Here is a 26,935-nt window from a genome sequence, read left to right as displayed (position 1 = left end):
TTTCACTGAACTGTAGATTAAGTCAACTCTCCGAGTTTGCACATACCAGAGTAACTGTTTTTGTCACATTGCTGGCACACTGTGGCTCCTTTGTTTGAGTATGTGTTTGCTGGGCATGGACTGCAGATGGAAGAGCCAGGCTTGGAGCTATATGTGCCAGCTTTACAAGGAAAGCACTCAGAAGTGTAGGCAACTCCTGAAAGAAAAAAAAATATAGGGTCAATTAACTAGTCAAGTGACCATGCCACAATCATTTAACTTTAACAGATTCAACACCACTTACTGACTTATAGTAGTAGTGGCATTGTAACATATGCAGGGTAAGGTAAATTTATACTTGGATGACCAAACATCATGCAACATATTAACACTCAATGGCTCCATGACAACAAGAAAATGTTAAAATATATAAATAGTAGGGGGCTTTGCCCCCTGCTCGCTTCTCTCGCCAACCCCCGTGTTTGGTTTTCCAGATTCACACTTAAGATTTTTTTTTTCTTTGAATTGTTGCTATTTCATTAGTTTCATTTTTATTTCAGCACTTCTTTAAAAACAATATTTGGAATCTTTACAGTCCCAACATGCTGAATCTTTTAAATGAGGTCAGTGAGACATGTGTTTAATGACTTTGTGCTATAATTCAGGATAGGTTTCTATGTTTGGAATTTCAGCATAGACAAAACGATCTACATCATCAGCACTTAATAATTTTTTTTTACAAAGTAACCAATAAATACATGTGAGGTAAACTCCATTTTTGAAATTCTCTGACTTAAACTTCAAAGCCTTACAATATTTACATACTTCTGACATATCACCTATGTCCATATATTCGATCTCTATTTGCCTTTTAGTTATTTCTCCTATTAATAATTTCTCTTTGTTTGTGCTAATGTAATGTTTACTTTCTGTGTTTTGACACTGTCGTTTTTTTCTACTTTCATATTCCACATCATGCCTACGTTTTTTTTGAGTCTTTTGAATTCCACTGTTTTCATTATCTCTAACCTGCTCTGCATGTGTTTGGCCCCCTTGTATTTGAACCTCTTTATGACGTTTTACTTTGTTTTATACTCTTTGTCTTTTATTTCTGACCTCGCTTTGTCCTGCTATTTTTTCACTTACACCTGGACCATGATGATTATTTTCCCTTTTTTCGAGTAATAATTTCCTTTTGTTTGTGCTAATGCAATCTTTACTATCTTTTTTTTAATACTGTAGTGACCTCTGCGTCCGGTTCGAAAAGAGAAGTAAAAAAAAACAAAAAAAAAACAGACAGATGTAGTAAAGTCTCACAAAAGTTTTACTTGAACAATCAAGAAAAAGAATGCCGACTTCGTAACCCCAAACACAACCTTCCAGCACCCTCTCCAACCCCTCCTTCAGTCCCAACCCCCCCCCCCCCTTACCGCATAAATCAATACCCCACTGTCAGTCTTCCGTGCTGTACTCCGCCCTCCCTCAATCGAACCTAGCAATCACTCAAAAAAAAAAAGGCTTCAACCTGGCTGGGACGCTACAATACTTTCGAATTTTCCTGCTTTCATATTTTTTACCTTCCTCCACATGTGTATTGTGCCATCGTTTTTTTTTTTGAGCCTTTCGAATTCCACTGCTTTCATAATCTCTAACCTGCATGTGTATAGCGCCAATGTTTTTGAACATCTTTATGAAGTTATACTTTGTCTTTTACTCATTGTCTTTTAATTCTGAGCCCGACTGGATGTGCTTTTTTTTCAGTTCCACTTGTTCCGGTCTGATTATTACTTTCCTTATTTTCTGAATTTGCACCTCGATTATTCTTTTTTTTTTTTGCCTTTTTATCTCTCCAACGCTTTTGAGTCTCTTTTTTTGTCCGCGCTGCTCTTTCTTCTTCGCTTAGTCGTCGACGTTTCATCTATAACGTATTGTCCTTATACGCTTTATATGCGCTGACAGCCCTGGATCCTTGTGTGCTCAAATCCTTTACACGACTGAGTGTTTTACTGCTCGTGGTCTTATTTGATATTGGTTGTAAGTAGGGCGTGTCTCACAAGAATCTCATGTTCTACATCTCCACAAGACGGTCCTGGGTCAATCTCTTGGCACAAAGTCTCATGTTTAAGGTCCCTGCAAGTCACTCATGGCCAATCGCTTTCATCTTGTGGGTCTTTTAAGTGTCTTCGGTGATCTTCACATGAAGATCACGCCTCGTATCCCTAGTCTTTCTCTAGGATTTTTTTTTTATAATAGAGAGATATAACTTCTCGTTTAACAGAAAACATACCAAAAAAACAAGTCTAAGTGTCAAAAATACGGGCAGTTTTGAAAAGAAGTAGTATGGCTAGATTATACCTAAAATAGATAAGCAAGTACAAATTCAAATAAAATATTAGAAAGCCGCAAGCTTCTATAACCCTGATTATCTGAAAAATACTACTCTTAATTTTTACCACAATAATGCAAGGGTCATTTGATTAAGTTTGGCAGATTTCTATGAGATGGCACCACAATTAATTTGGTGACGCCACGGCTAGCAAGTGTCTCTTCAAATTAGGTCAGGCTAAATTTCAGCCAGCATTGTTTATGTTCTACAAATGTTTGAAGAGATTTTTTCCAATAAAAACAGTGCTTAACTAGCTGTTTTTAACCATACTTATCAAATGACCACCATACATATATCAATAAAAACATAATTACACAATAAAGAACAAAGTTTTCTTGTATACTTTGTTCTGAACTTGCACACTATGTCTTCTGAACTCACTGATTTCTCCAGAACATTTTAGAGCATTTTATTTACTGCTCAGAACTCGCCCAGCGAACTGACACAGTCCATATTTTTATTATTCTTATCAATGCTAAAATTAATTATTTTATTTCCATACATTTATGACTAAATATATCCTCGTTTTATTTCAAAGCTATGCTGCAGTATTTTTCATCTAACCATATACAATAGATATACAACCAAAAAATTCTCATTATATCAGGTTTGCAAAAACAAGTTGTGTTACATTGCCTGTTTACTTAGGAGGGCAAAGCTGATCTCTTTTACCAGTTTAATTTTCTAGTGGACAGAGTGGATGGTTCTTTAAAAATAAAAAAAAAGAATGAAATGATCTGTGGGGACCAAAATAAACTACTGTACACTAAAAAGCAACAACTCTGTTTCTCTTGTCCGTGTACCTTTTCTAAAAACGCTTACTATTTACAACAACATTGTTTCAGCTAATGGGTGAATCACATACTCATTAGTGGAAATTAATAGGAAGCACATTTAGGACTGAAGCCAGGAAGCACTTCCTTCTAGGACTCTGGAACAAAGTACCGAGACATGTAGTTGAAGCAGAAACCTTGACAACCTTTAAGAAGAATCTGGATGAGATATTGGGACAGGTTAGCTATTAGCTAAACAATCGGGCTTAATGGACTGAATGGTCTCCTCTCGATTGTCAAATTGTTCTTAAAGCTGCCTACTGGCTCAAACACAGTACTAGCCTTTAAACACCAAGACTGCCAATTCAATGTCTGATCAGATAGTAGCAGTAGGAATGCCACTAGAATTGTCATATCAACCGAGTACAAATGAAATTCTTACTTGCATGTCCATGTGAAAGTCATCTCACCTGCCTAAGCTACCACTGTTAAAAAAATATATGTACTAGTAGAATGGTTCTATACTCACAAATCATCTTGGAAAGATGTTCACAGCAGAAGATGTCTAGTAAGAATTATTAATGGGATAGTTCACCTGTAATGTCCACTGCTCTGATGAGAACAGGCTTGGGTACACTTGAGTCCGGTGAAAGGCCAGTTGTCTTCCAGAAAAGCACATTATTGCCTCGTTGAAGATCAAGCTGAATTAGATTGAAACAAATTGAAAAAAAATAATACCACATTAAGCAAGATATTATAAATAAAAGGGGGAAATTTAGAGTGTTAGAGGTTGAGTACTGTATACCTAGACCAGTCAAAGCTATAAAAAGCAAAGAGTACTCCTATTGTGAAGAAATGGTGAATATCATAGCAGATGCGGTACCATGAGAGTGCCTATCTACAGTTCAAATACTCCTGCATCCTACTGAATAAAACTGATGGGTGTGAACACCAGAACACAGATTGTTAAATGATCAAACAAACAAAATCCTGGTTTTCCTCCACTGGGCCTAACTATCGAGGACTTGTAAACTATGTCTGTCTGTCTATCTATCTGGCTGCTGTGACGACTTGTACACTTGCAAACCTACAGATATCAATAAAATACTCTGTTCCTTAACTGTCTATACATTTTAAATGAGATTGTGGCACTCCTTCCTCTTACCTGTTGAACCACTGTTCTATCTAACCACCATACTACAATTTCAGCAGCCAGGAGAGACTTTTAAGCCCTGGCCAAGAACTGCTTCCAGGAATGCTCCATTAAATAACATTTGGGGTTAGGACTGTGTTGATGAAACTCCAGGCCATTCTGCTTGCATTCCCTCTAGTAGCCCACTTCTTTGTTTTTTTAAAGGGACTGGCAACCCCCAATTAATTGCTCAGCACAATGAGTAACAGAGCACCATATAACAGAACATTGGAACAATTGTGAAGAAAACAGGACATTCAAGCTATTCATCTAGATCAGGGGTCTCCAGCCTTTTTTCCCTGGAGAGCTACTTTTACAAAATGAAAATGGCCGAGAACTACTCATGTTTTCTAATGTTCATTCTCATAGCTTATTTCAACCCAAACAAACTGAATAAGCTTGTTTTGCCTGAACATTTACAAAACTCACATTTTGCATTAAAATATCACAAAAAATATTTAGTTCGTCTGCAAGTGCATTTTGTATATCTGTATGCATTTTCTAGTGCATCTCACACTATTGAATTAAAACATGAATGCTGTCAAAACAAAACAATGCAATTACAAATACACAGATATTACTTATTCATTTGTCATTTTGTTGCATGTCACTGTTTCACTTCACATGTCCAGTTGCATGTGTGATGTGTTTTTTAGTTAGTGAGGACTGGCGCTGCATGGAGTCAACAAGAGAGGTGTATGGTGGAGTGTAGCCACTTAGGTTCACACTTATGGAGTCATTTAAATGTTTATCTGTCAGTCTTGTTCTGAACTTTGCCTTTTCTGACATGAATGTCACGAAATCAGACTCACAAAGGTATGGAGACCCAAACAAAGCAGACATTTTCAGAGCTGCTTGGTGAAGATTCTTAGAAGTTATCTAGCTCTACTAAGCTCCAGAAATGCTAAGAATGCTGTTGAGACTATAACTGCACATTATTTTGAAGGTTTACTAATATATAATACATAAAATCCAATGTCTGTCTGTCTGTATGTCTGTCCGCTTTCACGAGAGAACTACTTAACGGATTTAGATCGGGTTTTTTCTATAATTTGCTTGAACATTCCGGTTGATTTTGCAACTTCTCTCATCGCGCTAAGTATCATAGTTTGCTTGTGGTACCGATTTATTTGTGCGAATCTGAGAAACACACAGCGGACCAAGGGGAGGGGCCTTCCTCACTCACTCACTCGCCAGCTTCGGGGTGTGTTCCTTAACTCCGCTTAGCTAACGAATTGAGAGAACAATTGAATTCAACTTTGTTTGATATTTATAATAAAGTGTTACTTAGGTCTTGATGAGTTTGGGTCCGGATATTCTCTTAAGTGTATGCCACGTTGAAAAGATAGATTGCAATTCAGATTGTGGATCGTGATATGATTTTTTGGAAAGACCGCCCACCCCTAATTTGACTAATCAAGTGTTCAAATTTATGTAGCTCTAGGAAGAGTCCTGGTGGTTTCGAACTTCTTCCATTTACGGATGATGGAGGCCACTGTGCTCATTGGGACCTTCAAAGCAGCAGAAATTTTTCTGTAACCTTCCCCAGATTTGTGCCTCGAGACAATCCTGTATCGGAGGTCTACAGACAATTCCTTTAACTTCATGCTTGGTTTGTGCTCTGACATGAGCTGTCAACTGTGGGACCTTATATAGACAGGTGTGCGCCTTTCCAAATCATGTCCAATCAACTGAATTTACCACAGGTGGACTCCAATTAAGCTGCAGAAACATCTCAAGGATGATCAGGGGAAACAGGACACACCTGAGCTCAATTTTGAGCTTCATGGCAAAGGCTGTGAATACTTATGTACATGTGCTTTCTCAATTTTTTTATTTTTTAATAAATTTGCAAAAACTTCAAGTAAACTTTTTTCACGTTGTCATTATGGGGTGTTGTGTGTAGAATTCTGAGGAAAAAAATGAATTTAATCCATTTTGGAATAAAGCTGTAACATAACAAAATGTGGAAAAAGTGATGCGATGTGAATACTTTCCGGATGCACTGTACACCCACACTATATGAAAGCTGGAGGTAGTGCCCTTCTGGTCAGTTATTGGCTTTCAGCACAGTGGGCATGAAGCTTGGCTGAGATATTTCTGACATGTTCCCTAATAAGTAACAACAGGTTAGCGATATAAATGAACAAAAAAACAAAGTTCTTCCATGAAAATGCATCACATTGACCATCCTAAAAGTGAACTAAAATACAATCTATATACTGTATCATAATTGTCACTTTCTTAGGTGTTATATGTTTGTCATGTCAACACACATTATAGTAACAGTAGGGTGATGTGAATTATTATATGTATGGGCCATAATTTATCTGATTTGGCTGCAATTTCCCTACTTGATCAACACAGTGGTCATTTCCCAGTTTCTCTGAAATGTTGCATACGGATGGCTCAGAGTTTCTTTAAATATACACGCTTTCTCTTGTCAAGTTTTCTTTTATAAATCCTGAGTCTGCATACATACATTTAAAACCTCTTTTTCTGTGTACACAAGTTTTAGAAATCTGACTTCTGGTCTCCTTCTATAGGGCAAAAAGATCAACCAAACATGAAATGGGATGAAGATCTCCAGCTACTGCTTAAAGCTTATCCCAAATAAAAAAAGTCAACTCAGTATGAAATGGCCATTGCAGGGAGAGAAGACAATTAAAATAACATGGAGAAGGAAAGCATAATACCCAGAATCAGGGTATTTTCAACACAGCACTCAACTTCCAATTCCTTTAAATTAGAAAAAAGACAGACATACTTACATTGTAAGAAATCCATTTATTTTCTGTGATTTGCATCCACTGGTTTTGACTACCTTCTGACTGGCACTGATCATTTTGAACCTGAAAGATAAAGACACACAGAGAAGAAGAACAGATATCTTTGATTCGGGCTCTGCAAATGAAAGTAGACACTAGGAAGAAAGCAAAATCATACTGCCAAGTGACAGCTTAAGATGGTGCTAGTTTAATAGTCTTGCTTCTGAGACCTTATGCTACATATAAGAAGGTATAAGACAGCAGCCTCCATTTCCAAACTGAAACCCAAGACCAAAGCTCTTACCAAAAGAAAGATAAGTTACAGACTACAATGAAAAGGAACATTTCCTCAAGGAGCATTTTTGAGCAGAAAACTGGTGGAAGGTGGGGACAGTGGATGAAACAGTTAGCTTGCTAACAGATTATTGACTGACTATGAAAATCTGATTATTGACTATAGTATATTCTACAGTATATCCTAATATTTGCATGCAATCTTTCCTTAACAAGTTTCTAACCATTTCCCTGTGTTCTTGTTGCAGGATTGATTTCAAAGTAACGACTAGGATCCACTGCACTAATTTCTTTCATATAATTTTAAATACTTTGATCATGTCACATATTAATATAATGAGCCTCTCTGCTGCCACCTAGTGTACACTGAGGAACTTTATTCTTATTGACTATAGCCAGCCATTGTTGCCTGTAATAACTTTGATGGGACATAGGAGATTTAGTTCATACTTTAACGCAGCATGTAGTAGCCACAGTAATTAGAACATGCATTACACAATTCCAGAGGCCTGACCTATCATCTGTGCAGAGTTAGAATGTTCCACCTACACATTTCATCCCATCCTGTGTTTTTATCCCTTTAGATAAAAAGAGAAGAAGCTGTCGCTTCTGCACTATTCCAGAGTCCAGGGTTCAAATTCCCGAATCATCATAGTCTCCTCACGAGTGAGTTGTTGTGGTGTGTTTGTGCTCTGCAATGGTCGGGTGTCCTATTTATGGGATAGCTCCTGTCTAGCTATCAGAAAATGACTCCAGCCCCAGCCAAACTTGTAATGGAAAAAGCCAATTCAGAAATGTGATGTATTGTACAGAAACTGTATTATCAAATACCAATGTAATAACAAAAATGTGTAATGTTAGGACCACTTAATGTTGGTGTAGTTGTAAATAAATCCATCCATCCATTATCCAACCCGCTATATCCTAACTACAGGGTCACGGGGGTCTGTTGGAGCCAATCCCAGCCAACACAGGGTGCAAGGCAGGAAACAAACCCCTGGCAGGGCACCAGCCCACTGCAGGGCACACACACCCACACACCAGGCACACACAAGGGACAATTTCGAATCACCAATTCACCTAACCTGCATGTCTTTGGACTTCGGGAGGAAACCGGAGCACCCGGAGGAAACCCACGCAGACACGGGGAGAACATGGAAACTCCACACAGGGAGGACCCAGGAAGTGAACCCAACTGGTCCCCTAACTGCGAGGTTGCAGCGCTACCACTGCACCACCGCACTGCCCAGTTGTGAATAAATTTAAATAAAAATGTACAGTTTCTGTATGATTGTAGAAATTATATACTTATGGAAAACACTACATTTTCTGGTCATATATATTGCAGATATCTTGTTTGTGCAATGAGGCATTAAACTTTGCCAAACACACAAAGGCTTGTCATTTGCACTTCTACCTGTTGTGGTTTGGGTGGAGCAACACCTGCTTGTGTCACCTTTATAAAGACTTTAGTTCACAGAACAACTTTTAGTTGTACGTGGATGACAAACCTGATGACTGCAATTGCTAGCCTCTTCACCCGAGCATGTCAGATTACACAACTAAGGTGCACAGCATGATAGATTAGATGACTCCATAACAATTTTATAGCAGAGTTTCACATTTCCTAAGATTATGTAAATGAAGTCTGCAGCTGAAAACCGCTGGAAAAGTCATATAATGTGACATGACCTTGAGCCAGTTTTCTGTGCCTTTATAATGCCTCAAACCTCACCACAAGCAAGAGAAAGAGCGCTATTGGCAAGGTGTGGACAGGCTTGTCTTGTGTTGGAATCATTGAACACCATGGGTTGTGTACTGACTGCAGGCAAGCACACAAATGACCATCTAAGATCTCTTGCCTTCGTGTGAACACACCAGGACAAACTGACACATCAGACTGACATCCCACAGACAGACCATTTCAGATTTTCACTCATGGTCCTCTGTTCACGCCTCCTAGATTTGTCATCCTACGACAGGACAATGATAGGTCATATACAGTAGCTGATGTGCATGTGCTGCCTTGGCCTGCCTTTGCTCCTGACCTTAACCCCATAGAGCAGCTTTGGTATGCCCTGTATACTGTAGTGGCATCTGGAGATGACTTTCAGCCTGTCAAAGGCCAACATGTCACAACATCTCACACCTGTAGATTCAGTGGCTCATTGGCTCTGTGCACCAGAGGTGCCAAGGGCAGTTGGCTCAAAAGGTGGCCACACAAGATATTAAAGGATACTGGTGTAACTGACAACTGATCTTGATTGCATTATATGTTATCTGCATGGCTCATAAATTCTGAAAGAAAGTTTTGGTCTGTGACTGATGCCATTGTAACATGTTTTGTATTATCAAAGCATATTTTTTGTACTAGTGGGACTAGCAACAAATACTTTGCACTGTGTTGTGAAAAATATTGACAATAAATTGAACTGAGAAATCTTAGGAAAGACAATATAGTTCTAGAGTTATTCAGGATTGTCAATACCCAGAAGCTTTCTGTAAATGTGGGTACCATGGACTTCATAACCCTTCACTGATGGGACTGTGGAGACTCGGGCATCAATGAGTCATTGACCATACATTAGAAACTTACACAAGCGGGAAGACTTCTTCCCATTTTACTGATCTCACTTTAGACTTTGGTATCAATGTGGACATCTTTAGTAGCTTGTGATGACAGAATATGGGCTTGACCTGCATTTGGGTTTTAATCCCCTTTAAACGAACCGGCAGTAAAGTCTCAATCAGTAATGGCAGCATTATTACTTCACATGCTGAAAAAATAACTTCATTTAAAATCAATACACAGTGATATGGTCTATCAACATTGATGGATTTATAAAGTCCAAAAAACATACTGTACTTACATAAAACTCAAAGAAGATCCTAGCATCTGGGTAATAATAGTCAAATGTGACTTTGCCAGACTGCTTGAGGTTGACAGAATATGACAGAATGGAGGTGCATTCATCAACACTGGAGGCAATGTAATCTCCTTTGGGAATCCACGTTGAACTGAAATAAATGATACAAGAAAGTAGTTTATTCATTAAAAACAATGCTGATAATTAACATCCGATCCACAGACTCAGATCTTATTCACTTCAACAAAGAAGGCACATCTGCTGACCAGAGCCAGCTATGATATTTATGTTCAGAGCGAGATCAGATCCAAATCCTGCTGCCTATTGGGTAGGTCACCTTGTGGTCATTATAATATTAGCTATAGAGTTGTTCTGTAAACTTTAAATTCGAGCACTTACTTGGAGCAGTTACTCTCACTCATGTGGAACTCGAAAGTTGGGGTCATGGCAAAGTTTGAAAATCCAGGCGGCAGCGTGTCCCACTCGTCTATCCTGATGCCAGTTCCCAGAGAGTATGTGCCCACCGAGCACTTCCGACATTCTTGATTCTTCATTTCAAGATACTCCCCAGCTTTGCAAGAGAAAGCTGGAAAGATGAAGGACAAATTAAGAACAAAGGACAACTGCTTTATGAGCACTAACATTATCTAAGAGGACAAATATTTTTTTTCTGCCAGACTAACCAATGAACATCATTCCTTGAATCTGATCAGACCTACTTTTAGTGCACATCATTATGAAACTGTGTCTCTACCAGCAATTAGATGACAAAATAACACGCCACAGACTGCAGTGCCTATGAAATGACATTAGCAGAGTATCAGGGATGTCTCTGTATTTAGAGCAAGTGGGGCACAGCAGATGGCAGTGTTATGCTAAAATGAAATAAATTGTACATTTCCCTAAAAATGTTAACAGCTTATTAAAATGTTTATAACAAACTCAGCTTAGTCAATATAATCAAATTTTTCTTTTTCCATGATATGCTTAATGCAGTTTTTTTTATATTTTAAATTTATTTATTTTTTAAATCAATAAAAATAAGAATTTTTGGAGTAAGTGAACTTTTCTCTGTGCCTGGCGCTGCTAGCCCGTTTGCTGGTTGCTTGGGTAGGTCCTTGGACACTGCAGGGAATGATTGTACCATGTGGTTTAAACAGTAGCGCCATTTTTAAAAGATCTATTTGTTAATTTTTTTGTGATTTGAGGGTGTGTGAACGTTTACATTTTCCAGTTTTAGGAGTAGTAGTCATCATTATCAATCACATCAATTACTTACATATAATAAGATTTAACATATTGTCCATTTAACAGATTAAAAAATTTATGAAAATAAGGTAGCCTTGTTTTATTATGCTTACATTGCGATATTTAATACTGTAGTTTGGTGGTTGTACAGTGTGACAGTATGTTGATAGTTCCATATTTTGTGTAATTCTTTATGGCATTATTTGGCAGAAATTCACCAGCACTGCTGCTGGTAGCCTAGTATATGATAAATTGCAATGTCATTCAATCACTTTCTCATACAAAGTTTTCAGGAGACCATCTCCACAGCTCCAATGCTCTTTTTTCTTCCTGCACATTCGTGCCACCTGACTCCACCTCAAGCTGCTTCACTTTGGGTCAGAGATGTACCTATCTGCATTTACTTTACCCAATTCAGTGAGATGATCCAAGCCAGGATCGTTCCTGAATTTGCCGTCAGCTATGAACCTGAGCCAATCAGTTTAAACTGAGGAGCAGGTCTCTTAGGTGCTGCTCTTTAAGTGCTTGATCATCTCTGAGCCTTTGTCTGTCTCTCTCTCACTCTTATACACACATTCTGCAGAGCTGCTCAGGATGACTTAAGCTCTTATCACTGCTTCACTTTCCCTGATCTACATGGCCCCACCAGAATTTTCATATCAGAAGCAACATTGCTCGAAATACATCAACACCTGGGTGAAACATATGATTTGACTTTATCATTTGACTGGGAGAGTCAAATGGTTACCCATGAAGGCAGTGTTTTGTACTGTCAAATCCCTGGGGCCTCATGTATGAAACACATTTATACTCAGAAATGTGCATAAGCCATTTCCTACACATTAGTCAGTATTTATAAAACTCAAACTTGGCGTGAAAATTGGCAAATTTCAACCATCCTGCACAATGAAATGAACAGAAAATCTAATTTCATTATGCGTTTCAATGATGAGTCAGTTATCATCTATCCATCCATTTTCTAAACCCCCTGCATATCACAGTTAACTGACATGTATTCTCAATACAACTGTCTGCAATTTGGCAATAACGCCTAATGCATACCCTTAATATTAACTGCCTTAGTGTGTCACCTCTATTTCGTCTATAAAAAGAGGTGTGCTGCTGTTTGTGTATGACATAACTGGAAATCAGTGCAGGATTTACGTATAAGCTACACAAGCTATAGCTTAGGGCCCCCGCCTTCTTGGGGGCCCCCAAAACAAATTGTTCGAGTGAGCAATTGTCATATATACTTAAATATACTACTGCATTATTTGTCCCAATCAGGCCCAGCCTTAGGCATAGGCGAAGTAGGCGACCGCCTAGGGCCCCGGCGTCCGGGGGGCCCCGGATCGACTCCTTGGTCTAATTTTCACGCATTTCACAGAGCTTCCAGGGGGCCCCTGGACCCCCCTTTCGCCTAGGGCCCCATAATACCTAAGACCGGGCCTGCTGGAAATGGCAGCATTAGCTCTTTTGAAGGATATCGCCAATGACAGGATATGCAAGGAATGATTTTTCAGGTATTGTGATGAATTTTTTGTCTCACCACGATGACTAGTTTATAAGCCAGTTTTGGCAATCCCTCTTACATTATAAGTTTTAACCAATGCAGGAGATTTGTGTAAGCGACAGACTCTTTTTAGCATGAATTGGCTGACCGGTAAGTACCCCTGAGCTTTGTCGTGTCATCTGTATGGTATGGTATAATTGAGATGTTATCCAGTTACATCCAGTTTCTTGATAAATCAAGGTGAGCAAGCTAAGTTCAAAAGGCATATTGAAGCAACTGCTGATTTTCCTAAAATAATTGGCACAATTGACTGTATACATGTTGCAATAAATGAATTTGCTTTTGTAAACTGACAGCTCTTCCTTTCAGTTAATATATACCTAATATGTGAGGCTCAAATGTGTCTTACTAATGTAGTAGTAAGGTGGTCTAGCTCAACACACGTTTCCTTTAATCTATCAGGCAGTAATGCAGGAAAAAGACTTCAGGATCATGTCATTTGTGACGGTTGGCTTCTTGGTAAGTAAGCTTAATTGATAGGAGTGTAATTTAGTTCAGCATGTTACAAACAATTTGTATAATATTTATTTCAGGCCACACAAGAGGAGAGATTGAATGAAACGTGTTCCAGCACATGACTGGTGATAGAACGGGTCAGAAAGAGAATGTAGACAGTACACAAATGACTTGCCTCACTGTGATGCCTTGTGCAGTACTGCACAACATACTGCAGAAACTTGGACTTCTTTTGTCACTTGAGATGAGTGCATGGACGACCCAGATCCCCATAGTATCAACACAATGGAAATTCCAAGATGTTTGGATGTCATACGTCAAATGTAGAGAGACTTGTATGCATTGCAAAATTGGCAATTACTTGGAAAAATGATATTTTTTTCACAAGTTCACTATATCCTGGTGATGGTCTGGGTACTCCATGATGGCACATTGCTATTGCTCTCCCCACTCAGCTGTTCTCACTGAGTTTTTTTTTTTTTTGTGACTCGTGCAGAGAAACCAGCAAAAACAATGTTTTTATGATACTACACTTTAGTCAGCAAGTTTTTTAGTCAAGTTTACATTGACTGAAGTTTCATTTTCAGTGTTCACCCATGGTTTGTAGTAAGATGTTAATCAAGAACATGGCCAAATTTACATGGCGACTAGGTCATGGATATTTAAAAAAAAAAAAAAAGTCCCTTTTATGGTACCAAGCCCACGTGAATATGAAACATCTCCAGAGCTTTAGGTAGGTAAGCAATTCCACCCAAGAACGAAATTGGCACACTTGCTAATGTAACCTTCTTTCCAATCTGCAGTTCAGAGGGACGTCAAGTGTAATATGAGTGACTTCTCTTCCAGTTTTTTTCCACCAAGCTCCGCCCCTTTGGAGAAATCCACCAGGCACCAGGAGGCAGTCAGATGATTCAACCCACTGCACCTGAGCAGAACCCTCAGAAGCTCTACTTTATTTTCAGTGTTGTTACTTTTCTGTACCTCAAAATTAAACTGGGGCCCATTGGTTTCCCAGCTCTTTCTGCAGATTATGGACAACTCATTTATTTCATAATGCCTGCACAAGTGCATAGTTTTAAGTTGATTTGAGATTTTTAAAGGAACTTGGCATGCCATATAACATACATACGGTTTTATAAATCCAATTTTTCATGTGTGTAGATCGTTTTTGCCTTTTGAGCATAAGCAAGGTTTTACACATAAGGCCCCTGAACTTTAAATACAATGGCTACTGGTTTAGTTCCTCATTGATGGCTCCTATGTATAATCAACTAACTTGCCTGTGCTCCAACAGTGGACCATTTTAGCAAAGTACTATAAAAATAAAGGTTGATTGTTTGCTGTATAAAGTTCACCTATGGAAAGTTACCTAGTTTACACAAAAATGCAAAAACCCTCTGTGAGCCCATATAAAACATATATTAAGACTCTCCACATAAATGATTAATATAATATTTGGAAATTGCTTGCTTACAGCACTCTGTGCCTCTGATTGGGTCCGGTAAGCCAGTGCAAATTTCTGGAGTATGGGGCACTGCCACTCTCCACCTGGATCCAAGGCTGTCACATTCAGTGTATTCATAATGGTAATCAGACTGCAAAGAAGAACATAAAATGGTATGGTTACTCTTACATCAAAGGACATAAAGCTTACTTCAGGAACATATTTTTGGTACACTCTATTAATCACTTTTCACATGACCTGTGGAGGTAACAGTGCTGCTTAAAATGACCTACATTTCCCAGCAGCCCTTGCACTATAATGCTATTGGGCACATTGGGAGCCTAAAAAATGTCAAGGCGATCACGATCATCTGCTCATCACATAATCTATTGGATTACAATCTACCGCTGCCTTATTACAGTTTCTTCTTCATGTATGTGCTGTCCTATGCCTGTTTGTTGGTGTGAATTCATCTTGGCTGGCTTCATCAACATCTGGGGAGCACTCCCAATCACCTCTAATCCTCATACTTAAAGGGAACCTGGCAGGACAAACACTTTTCATTTCCTTCAGAGGGCTGTTCACAGAGATTTAAATTTCACACATTCATCATCACCTTCATTATTATTTATCAGTTTGTTGTGCTGCTTATCAGTGTCTCTGTGTGTAAGTATGTGCATGCCAGGTCAAGGCAGGGTTTGTACCTGGGGTCCCCACAATAAACAAAACAAATCCCCATCCTCAGATGGTGTGAATCTTAGTGTTCCCCATGACCACTACAAGGCATTGTGCCTTTCTGTTCTTATCCAGCCTCCTTATTAGTGTTGATTGGTGAAATTCAACAAAGCATTTTTCACAGAAGATATGCTGCATTTAATGAATAAATTCCCAGAAAAAAAACTCACTCTGTTGCCAGCTTATATGAACATTTGGCCCCAGCACTCCATGATGCTTTGTGAAGCCAGCAAGATATTACAGAGCTTTGTCCAGCCATTGCAGAACTTTAATGCATGTGTACTGCAAGATCATTGCCATTCTGCAGTGAGCATGAGTGATGTCACAACCCAATCAGTACTGAAGTCTTCCATCTTGCATGCATTTAAAAAAATAAGTCAATGAAAAAAAATGCAATATTTCCATTTGAGGGGTACATTAGCTGACCATAAACATTTCATGTGTATTGAAACCAGATATATAATTTACAGGCATAATTAGCCATGTGCTACAACTATGATCCAAAAGAGGCTTTAAAGGGGTCCTTCCCCAAGAAAAAAAAACACATGCATTCTCATGAAATAATAAAAATAACAAAAGACTTGTTAACATTTACATGACATTTCTATCTTCTTCATGGGAGAAAAAAGTGCAAAGCATCTGCTCAGATACACAGGAAACAAACAAAGACATTCCAGCTGCATCCAGAGTCACAACTTCAAACAAGGGAACAAGCCAGTCCCATACCACGACTTTGTTGCATGGCCAATGTGTCCCCCCAGACTGGAACTTTGGAAGTGCAATTATATATACACTATATTGCCAAATCATTGAATTCAGGTGTTCCAATCACTTCCATGGCCACAGGTATATAAACTCAAGCACCTAGGCATGCAGACAGCTTCTACAAACAATTGTGAAAGAATGGGTTGCTCCCAGGAGCAAGTCCATTCATGAAATTTCCTCACTACTAAATATTCCATGGTCAATGGTTAGTGGTATTATAACAAACTGGAAATAATTGGAAACAACAGCAACTCAGCCACAAAGTGGTAGGCCACGTAAAATCACACAGCGGGGATAACGCATGCTGAGGCGCACAGTGTGCAGAAGTCACCAACTTTCTGCAGAGTCAATAGCTACAGATCTCCAAACTTCATGTGGCCTCCAGATTAGCTCAAGAACAGTGCATAGAGTGTTTCATGGAATGGGATTCCATGGCAAAACAGCTGCATCCAAGCCTTACATCACCAAAGGCAATGCAAAGTGTCAGATGCAGTGGTGTAAAGCACACCACCACTGGACTCTAGAGCAGTGGAGACGTCTCCTCTGGAGTGATGAATCACGCTTCTCTGTCTGGCAATCTGATGGAGAAGTCTGGGTTCGACAGTTGCCAGGAGAACGGTACTTGCCTGACTGCATTGTGTCAAGTGTAAAGTTTGGTGGAAGGGGGATTATGGTGTAGGGTTGTTTTTCAGTGGTTGGGCTTGGCCCCTTAGTTTCAGTGAAAAGAACTTTTAATGCTTCAGCATTCAAAGCCATTTTGGACAATTTCATGCTCCCAACTTTTTGGGAACAGTTTGGTGATGGCCCCTTCCTGTTCTAACATGACTGTGCACCAGTGCACAAAGCAAGGTATATAAAGAAATAGAGGAGCGAGTTTTGTGTGGAGGAACTTGACTGGCCTGCCCAGAGCCCTGAAAACCACCCAAAAGAACACCTTTGGGATGAATAAGAGTGGAGACTGTGAGCCAGGCCTTCTCATCCAACATCAGTGCCTGACCTCACAAATTCCCAAAAACACACCTTGTGTAGAACCTTCCCAGAAGAGCCTATGTATTAAGAATGGGATGTCATTAAAGTTCATGTCTGTGTAAAGGCAGACATCCCAATATTTTTGGCAATAGTGTGTATATTTTTTTAAAACTTTTGTTAGTCTGTGGCCATTTGTTGTATTTTGGTTTTGATTATTGGTCCAGCATACTTGGAAGATGCTTCCATTTTTCTCAGGGACAATTAAAACACCATTGCATTATTATAAGCCACGCAAAACTAGTTTAGCACCTGTTTCTGCATTGACTTCTCAATGCATTTCTTGGAGATCAGCGAACTTCCCGAACATTTCTATAATTTTGCCAAACTCTGGCAAAGTGAACTCCACAGTTATTGCTCATTATTTCTCCTTATATCCAGATTTTAATGTATTCAGACAAATTTTTTTATCTGTCAATATTAAATTGTCTTCAGAAAACATACACTTTTACAAGGGCTGCATAGTGGTCCAGAACTGTTGGCTTCAATCTCACACCCAGTTATAGTTAGAGTTGGGTTTGCATGTTCTACCTATGTCTGCATTGGTTTTCTTTCTCCATCCTCAAGGACATGCAGATTAGGTTAACACATGACCCTACATTGTCCCAGGGCGAGTGAGGGAGGATATATGTATGACCGTATTCTGCAGTGGAACAGCACCCCATCTTGACATGTTTCATGCTTTGTTATTCAATGCTGCCTGGTACAGGTTCCATCCCCCTTTCACCCTGAACTGAATGAAGTGGGTTTGAATTTATGTATGAATCTTTGTGTACAATAAACATCGGAGGTCAAGTTTTATTGAGTTACACTATCTTTAAGGGTCTCAAATTTGTGTAGTGCATCTTCAACAAAAAGTGTATCACCAATAAAAGGAACATTCAAAGCTAAGCTAAAGGGTGTAAGAAGGTGCTCAAAGTATTCCATACAATGTGGCACAACTGTGAATTGGTGTAGAACATGGAAATCTCTTAAAAAATGGAAAAACACAAGTCAGGTAGGCCACCAAAATATCTGTTGTAACAGAAAAGGAATTGGTTGTCCCCTGCGGGGATGTTGAAGGACTGGGTTGCCGTCACTATTTGCCCCCACTTTGGCCCTGACTCCAAGAGTGACATATGTTGAACAATACCACTGTCTGTAATTATGGGGTGGGGATACACCAGACAAGTAATAGGGGATCTTTTCAACAGGTATTTACTGTAATTTGTGTACTGTATTTCAAAAGTCTTGCAAAAGTCAATTTTGCATTTAGTTTTGGAAAATAGCGGGGGTTTTTTTCCAACTTTTGCGCACTTTTCAATTCTGTCCCATTTTGGGTTACTTCTGCATGCTTTACCCCATTGGAATGAAAAAAAAAAAAGTCAAACTCAAAAAATACTCAAAAAAAAAAATTGGGAACCCCTCTCAGCCTGCATAATAATTTACTTTCAACAAAAAAGATAACAGTGGTATGTCTTCCATTTCCTAGGAACATCTGAGTATTGGGGTGTTTTTCGAACAAAGATTTTTAGTGAAGCAGTATTTAGTTGTATGAAATTAAATCAAATGTGAAAAACTGGCTGTGCAAAAATTTGGGTCTCCTTGTAATTTTGCTGATTTGAATGCATGGAACTGCTCAATACTGATTACTGATAACACCAAATTGGTTGGATTTACTCGTTAAGCCTTGAACTTCATAGACAGTTCTGTCCAATCATGAGATATAAAGGTATTTAAGGTGGTCAATGGCAAATTGTGCTTCCCTTTGACTCTCCTCTGAAGAGTGACAGCATGGGATCCTCAAAGCAACTCTCAAAAGATCTGAAAACAAAGATTGTTCAGTATCATGGTTTAAGAGAAGGCTACAAAAAGCTATCTCAGAGGCTGAAACTGTCAGTTTCAACTGTAAGAAATGGAATCAGGAAATGGAAGGCCAAAGGCACAGTTGCTGTTAAACCTAGCAGGTCTGGCAGGCCAAGAAAAATACAGGAGCAGCATATGCGCAGGATTGTGAGAATGGTTACAGACAACCCACAGATCACCTCCAAAGACCTGCAAAAACATCTTGCTGCAGATGGTGTAGCTGTACATTCATTCTACAATTCAGCGCAATTTGCACAAAGAATATCTATATAGCTGGGTGATGAGAAAGAAGCCCTTTCTCCACTCACACCACAAACAGAGTCGCTTGTTGTATGCAAATGCTCATTTAGACAAGCCAGATTCGTTTTAGAACAAAGTGGTTTAGACTGATGAGACAAAAATTGAGTTATTTGATCATAACAAAAACCGCTTTGCATGGCAGAAGAACACCACATTCCAAGAAAAACACTTGCTGCCTACTGTCAAATTTGGTGGAGGTTCCATCATGTTGTGGGGCTGTGTGGCTAGTTCAGGGACTGGGGCCCTTGTTAAAGTCGAGAGTTGGATGAATTCAACCCAATATCAACAAATTCTACAGGATAATGTTCAAGCATCAGTCACAAAGTTGAAGTTACACAGGGGCTGGATATTCCAACAAGACAATGACCCAAACACAGTTCAAAATCTACAAAGGCATTCATGCAGAGGGAGAAGTACAATGTTCTGGAATGGCCGTCACAGTCCCCTGACTTGAATATCATCGAAAATCTATGGGATGATTTGAAGCAGGCTGTCCATGCTCGGCAGCCATCAAATTTAACTGAACTGGATAGCTTTTATATGGAAGAATGGTCAAAAATACCTCCATCCAGAATCCAGACACTCATCAAAGGCTATAGGAGGCGTCTAGAGGCTGTTAGATTTGCAAAAGGAGGCTCAACTAAGTATTGATGTAATATCTCTGTTAGGGTGTCCAAATTTATGCACCTGTCTAATTTTGTTATGATGCATATTGCATATTTTCTGTTGATCCAATAAACTCCATGTCACTGCTGAAATACTACTGTTCCCGTAAGGCATGTCATATATTAAAAGGAAGTTGCTACTTTGAAAGCTCAGCCAATGATAAACAAAAATCCAAAGAATTAAGAGGGGTTCGCAAACTTTTTCATATGACTGTAACTCCACTCTATGATTTTTTAATAAAGCAAAAGCAATTTTTTTAGAAAAAAAAAAAAGAATTGTACATAAGGCAAACAACTTCTCAAAGTCACTCACAGAGGATTACAATAAAAGTAGTAAACACAATTCAATCAACATATGTAAAAACAAAATGTTCCCACAAACTAGTTATATACCAACTTGTAATACAGTACAACAAAAATTGCAAGCCCAACAGAGAACGGAAGTTTTTCAAATGTCAATAAACTACAGTATACCAAAAAAATACAAAATGAATTTTTGTTCAGTTTTTACAGATATTAACAATGAAAAGATGTATAGAAAGTCTGTATAACCAAAAACAAACAATAAAAATAAAATAAAAACCAGTGTGAGCCAACTGAATAAACCCATCAGTCCTAGTCGTTTACAATGACCATCAAAAAGAGCAACATGAAACTTAGATAAGCATAACATAGGAAGAAACTGAACGAAGCGTTACAGGATTCAAAACTTATATATAGGATGCAAGATGGAGATCTGGCCGACTTGTTTCAAGGAAGATCCTCTTTTTCAGGGCACAGCAAACCAATATTGAACTTAAAAAATATATAATAAGACACGGAATAAGTGAAAACCCCATTGACCGTAATATTTTATTACATGCTTCTGGTTTTCACACCAGATCCTTGAACAATAATTTACCCGTATCTCAATTTTGTCATGTTCATCATATTTGCAGAGAATGGGACAATTTTATTACATTTGGTTACTTTCTTATTAAGCAGGTTGGTTGATTTTTTTTTCATTTTAGAACAATCACTACCATAAAAACAAAACACAGGATCTCCTTAATATCTTGTTGGTTTCTCCTAGACATCAATGAGATCACAAAGAAATGCAATGGAGACATTTTATTTTGTTTCCTGCTTGTCAGGTTTTTCTCCTGTGTCAAGTCTTTAGTTTCAGAAATCTCAGATTTTCCAAGTAGTGTCTTGACATTTTTTTTCTGCAATTTGAAAGTATTTGCATTATGTGCTAAGAAATATATGGTAGTATATCATACTTTACTATGATTACAAAACTGTAGTCCTTACTTCTGAATAATATTATTAGTTGTACTATTGTATATCGTGGTTCTCCAATTAGATCATGCACGTACTTCGAAGAAATGGCAGGTTGTGTGTCATAGTGGTTAAGACTTTGGCATTCAAACCCTGAGGGTAGGGGTTCAAATGCCACTACTGACATTGTGTGACCACGAGAAAGTTGCTTCATCTGCCTGTGCTCTTATTGTAACTGGTCATATGTCATGTTGTAAGTCACATTGGAAAAAGGCATCAGTCAGTCAAGTCAAGTCAAGTAAGTCATAGTAAGTCAAGTCAAGTCAAGTTGGGGAGCATGCACTGGTACAGTGCGTTTCCACACCCACTACAGGACGAAACAACTTGGGATCTCAGTTTGCAACTCCCCAGGCAGACACGAGGTCCAGTCCCACCCTCCAGAAATGACCCTCTACCTGCCGCAGCCAGGTGTTATGTGGACGACCCCTTGGCCTGGTCCAGCCACTTGGGTCCCCAACAATGAGGATCTTACAAGCCGGATCACCCTCGGGGAAACGCGCCACATGGTCATAGTGCCGTAACTGACGCTCCCTCACAATGCAGGTAATGTGCCTCATTCGAGACTCCATGAGCAACAGCTCATTCTACACAAAGTCAAACCAACGGTACCCAAGGATTTTCCGAAGGGACACAGTACCAAAGGAGTCCAGTCTTAGTCTCAGGTCACTGGATAGTTTACATGTCTCACAACCATATAGCAAGGCAGGAAGCACCAGGACTCTAAAGACTTGGACCTTCGTCCTTTTGCATAGATATCAGGAGCGCCACACACCCCTTTCCAGTGACTTCATGACCTCCCATGCTCTCCCAATTCATCTACTGACTTCATAGGAAGAGTCACCAGAGACATGAATGTCACTGCCGAGGTAAGTAAACCTCTCAACAAGGTCGACACTCTCTCCGCAAACACACACACTGCTGATGGCTGTGCCCAAGAGGTCATTAAAGACCTGGATCTTGGTAATAGTAAGCAAACAATATCCATCCATCCATCCATTTTCCAACCCACTGAATCCGAACACAGGGTCATGGGGGTCTGCTGGAGCCAATCCCAGCCAACACAGGGCACAAGGCAGGAACCAATCCCGGGCAGGATGCCAACCCACCGCAGGATGAAAACAATATAAATTCTTGAAAGAGATTAAAATAAGATCAGGGAAAGATCTCACAAACGATACAATGCTTTTCAAACTAAAATGTTCAGATTTGATTGTTTTTACCCAAGTTGTACCTCATGTCTCCTTTTTTTCTAAAGCTATTGCTCCTAAGGAATGTCAGGGAAAATATACATGGCAAAGTTGATTCTTAAATAAAACAAAGGAAAATCTCTTTAAGTCTTGTGAACCATCAAGATCAACCTTTGAGCAGTAAAGTTTCCAAAAGGAATGCTGATAGCCACCAGACTACAAATATTGTGGAATAATGTCATACTAAATCTTAAAAAGAATTTATTGTAAGGCACGAGGGAGATTTTGAAACCAAGTAAAGGATTCCAGGGATTAATATGACAAAATTTGAGTTTAATTCTAACTGTTATCCTACCATCCTGAAAATTTAAAAGATCAATCTCAGGATGCAGGCATTTTCAAAAGTCACAGGATAAATGGAACTAAAGCTTTTTTTTCTATATGGCCCTCAAGCTCTACAATGATATGCTTATCAATACAAGAAAATACTGAACACTCATTATGTCAGGATATCATATGCCTGGTAGACCCATTGTTCATATTGTTTTTTTTTAATAATATGGTTAGTTTTTTTGCAATATTTAATGTCACAGTGAGTCAATGAGTCGTTTCCATGGCTACTTCTTTCTTCATTTCGATCAAGTTATCCCTCCTGATCTTGGACCCGATTGATTCCACTTGGCTTAGGTTACCTTGTGTGTGACTGCATCTCGCTTTGTCTGTTTTAACCCAATGTGGACCCTCCAGAGGTTTATCTTCTCCAGCAGCGCTCTTGACCGGTGTTTCTGTTGTCAGGTGGCCATACCTTGAAGTATTAATGAATTTATATTGTTATGATTTGTCTATGTTAATGAAACTGGTCCATACATGTAAATGAATAATACTTTCTGTCAGTGCATTGTGGCTAGAAACGTGTTCAAGTCTGTACTCAGCACAGAGCACTATATAAAAATAAAATTAACTTGAATTGAATTGAATGGGTCACCACCGATGACAAACCTACACCCAAAATCAAACCACTGATTACTCCACCAAAATCCTTGGCACTTGTCTGGTAGGAGGTGAGCAGCAGGAGGACTGCAGTCACAGATTTTGATCGGCCTTTTCTCTCATCATTGGTGCACCAAAGATTTTTTCTCTGGGATCGACGTATACTGGAACTTTGGTTTTCCTCCCTTCCAATCATAGCTTAATATTTTTAGAATTTATTATTTAGCTTTTTAATACTTCTAAACATTAATAATTTGTTTAAAAGCATGTAACAGATATACACTCACCGGCCACTTTATTAGGTACACTTTGCTAGTACTGGGTTCAACCCCCTTTTGCCATCAGAACTGCCGTAATTCTTCATCACATAGATTCAACAAGGTGCTGGAAACATCCCTCAGGGATTTTGGTCCATGTTGACATGATAGCAACACGCAGTTGCTGCAGATTTGTTGGCTGCACATCCATGATGCAAATCTCCTGTTCCACCACATCCCAATGGTGCTTATTGGATTGAGATCTGGTGACTGTGGAGGCCATTTGAGTACAGGGAACTCATTGTCATGTTCAAGAAACCACTTTGAGATGATCTGAGCTTTGTGACAGGGCACGTTCACCTGATTGAAGTAACCATCAGAAGATGGATACACTCCGGTCATAAAAGGATGGACATGGTAAGCAACAATACTCAAGTAGGCTGTGGCGTTTAAACAATGCTCAGTTGGTACTAAGTTGCCCAAAATGTGCCGAGAAAATATCCCCCACACCACTACCCCACCACCACCACCAGCACCTGTCAAAACCGTTGATACGAGGCAAGATGGATCCATGGTTTCATGTTGCTGACGCCAAATTCTGACCCTACCATCCGAATGTCGCAGCAGAAATTGAGACTCATCAGACCAGGAAATGTTTTTCCAATCTTCTATTGCCCAATTTTAGTGTGCCTGTGTAAATTGTAGCCTCAGTTGCCTGTTCTTATCTGATGGGAGTGTCACCTGGTGTGTGATTTGCTTCAAAGTTCAAATATTGTGCGTTCAGAGATGCTCTTCTGCACCCCTCAGTTGTAACAAGTGGTTATTTGCCCTTCTATCAGCTCAAACCAGTCTGGCCAGTCTCCTCTGACCTCTGGCATCAACAAGGCATTTCTGCCTAGAGAACTGCTGCTCACTGGATATTTTACCTTTTTCGGACCATTCTCTGTAGACCCTAGATATGCTTTTGTGTGAAAATCCCAGTTAGATCAGCAGTTTCTAAAATACCCAGACCAGCCCACCAGGCACAAACAACCATGTCACGTTCAAAGACTCTTAAATCACCCTTCTTCCCCATTCTGATGCTCAGTTTGAACATCAGCAGGTCATCTTGACAATTTCTACATGCCAAAAGGCATTGAGTTTCTGCCATGTGATTGGCTGATTAGATATTTGTGTTAACAAGCAGTTGAACAGGTGTACTTAGTAAAGTGGCCAGTGAGTGTATATTGTACAAGTGAAAACTGATATTCAGCAAAGGTGTCTATCCAACTGATGAGAACTTGATTAATTTTGCTAAAAAAAAAACTAGAATAAGTGCAGTCTGTTGATCAAAAAAGCTAGATAAAACACACTACTACAACTTAACATTCTCAAATCTGCTTACCCTAACTCTGAGCCCGTGGCTATCCTGGTAGCCCCAGACACAAAGCTGGATTCAACTCGGGACCCACACACAGGACTAAAGTGCACGTGTTTGGGACAATAGACAAAAAAAAACCTCAGAATCTCAGAATACTTTCTGCCACATATAATATAGGTCTTTCTGTCCTGTCTTTTGAACTCTGCAAACAGTAGCTTTGCTAGCACTGTCTTTCAGACAGCATGGAACAACACAGAGAGCAGCCCTATGATATCGTTCTTCCACAGTGGTAACCACTTTATTACACAGTTGTGTCTGGCAATGGCTGGCCCTCTGTCTTTCATCATGCTGGACCAGACATCGCTCATTCCACGCTCAGGATAAAGTTTATAAAACAGCACAAGAACAATGTGTGCATGTTTGTGGTTCATCAGTTGACACCTCAGAATATTCACAAAAAGGCATCTTTTGTTCTATGAATCTGTCTCTTTATCAAGAAGCTGTCTATATATACTGTAACTGTAAAATTTATCAATCTACTTACAATTGTGTGAAAGCAACAGATAAATATAAATGAAGCTGATCAGACACAGCCACAGGAATTTTTGCCTGAACATCTTAGATATGTATAGAGTTAGCAACAGAACAATCAGTCAGCATGCATCTTTTAAAATTATTTAAAGCATTAAAAGGGAAAGCTGTCTATATGTCTGTCATATATTGACTTTAGTTTCCATCAACAATATATAGCAGCCTTTTAAAATTAAGCAGAAATGCCATGGTTTCCTTAGTGATGACATGTGGTTGTACGATAAACAGAAAAGGCAACAGCAGATCATAAATGCCCGATAGCAATCCAGTGTAACTAATTAGTTGTACCTCGAGCTGAGCAGCTTCTCCTTGAATATCCCCATTTACTAATGAAATGACTCATGTCATGGTGACTTGTAGTGCCCTGGTGTTTATCTAAAAGGCTGTCAGCTGCTTAATAGGCTGAACTGTTTGCCTTTCATCCAGGGCGCCAGGCAGATTACTATGACTGAGCATCTTAGGGAAGGTGTCAGCAGCTGTCCTCGGAGTAACAGTAAAACCAGAATAAGGCAAGAGATTTGGGAGCTTTCAGTAATGCTTAACAAGAAAGCCAAGTTACGCCTGCTCATGGGTAACCACCTACCTAAAGATCTAGAACAAATGTCAGTCAGCACACGAGGTGACAAGAAGGGGAACACTTACTCTTAATAACACTATTTCACTTATTTCACCATTAGCTTCTTCCCAAAGTTAGTTTTGTTTAAAATATGTAGTAGGTTTGCAGCTGTCCAAAAAGGCTGGCTTCCTGACTCCCAAGTAAAAAAAATGAAATTTAATATCCTGGCAACAAAGTCCCTGAAGCCAGTGTTTACCGATACGGTTGACTTGATTATTGCCATTTCAGTTGTTTGATATTTATTGCACCCAACAAATAATTCACAGATTCACACACACATTGACAAAGCTTTACATAG

The 26,935-nt window shown here is 39.2% G+C and overlaps 1 protein-coding gene across 1 annotated transcript in view; it reads right to left on the bottom strand.

Moving 5' to 3' along the window:
* elapor1 (endosome-lysosome associated apoptosis and autophagy regulator 1) overlaps positions 1 to 26,935 on the bottom strand; it is a 136,376-nt gene that overhangs the window by 65,783 nt on the left and 43,658 nt on the right. The window contains exons 2-7 of the mRNA XM_028798082.2: positions 15,011 to 15,131; positions 10,659 to 10,845; positions 10,263 to 10,410; positions 7,102 to 7,182; positions 3,734 to 3,839; positions 47 to 196 (exon numbers count right to left, since the gene is read on the bottom strand). Of these exons, the coding sequence (XP_028653915.1) occupies positions 47 to 196; positions 3,734 to 3,839; positions 7,102 to 7,182; positions 10,263 to 10,410; positions 10,659 to 10,845; positions 15,011 to 15,131 (793 nt within the window). The remainder of the gene's footprint in view (positions 1 to 46; positions 197 to 3,733; positions 3,840 to 7,101; positions 7,183 to 10,262; positions 10,411 to 10,658; positions 10,846 to 15,010; positions 15,132 to 26,935) is intronic.

Source organism: Erpetoichthys calabaricus, chromosome 3, assembly GCF_900747795.2.
Source record: "Erpetoichthys calabaricus chromosome 3, fErpCal1.3, whole genome shotgun sequence".
Taxonomy (NCBI): Eukaryota; Metazoa; Chordata; class Cladistia; order Polypteriformes; family Polypteridae; genus Erpetoichthys; species Erpetoichthys calabaricus.
This window is presented reverse-complemented; position numbering and strand designations above follow the sequence as displayed.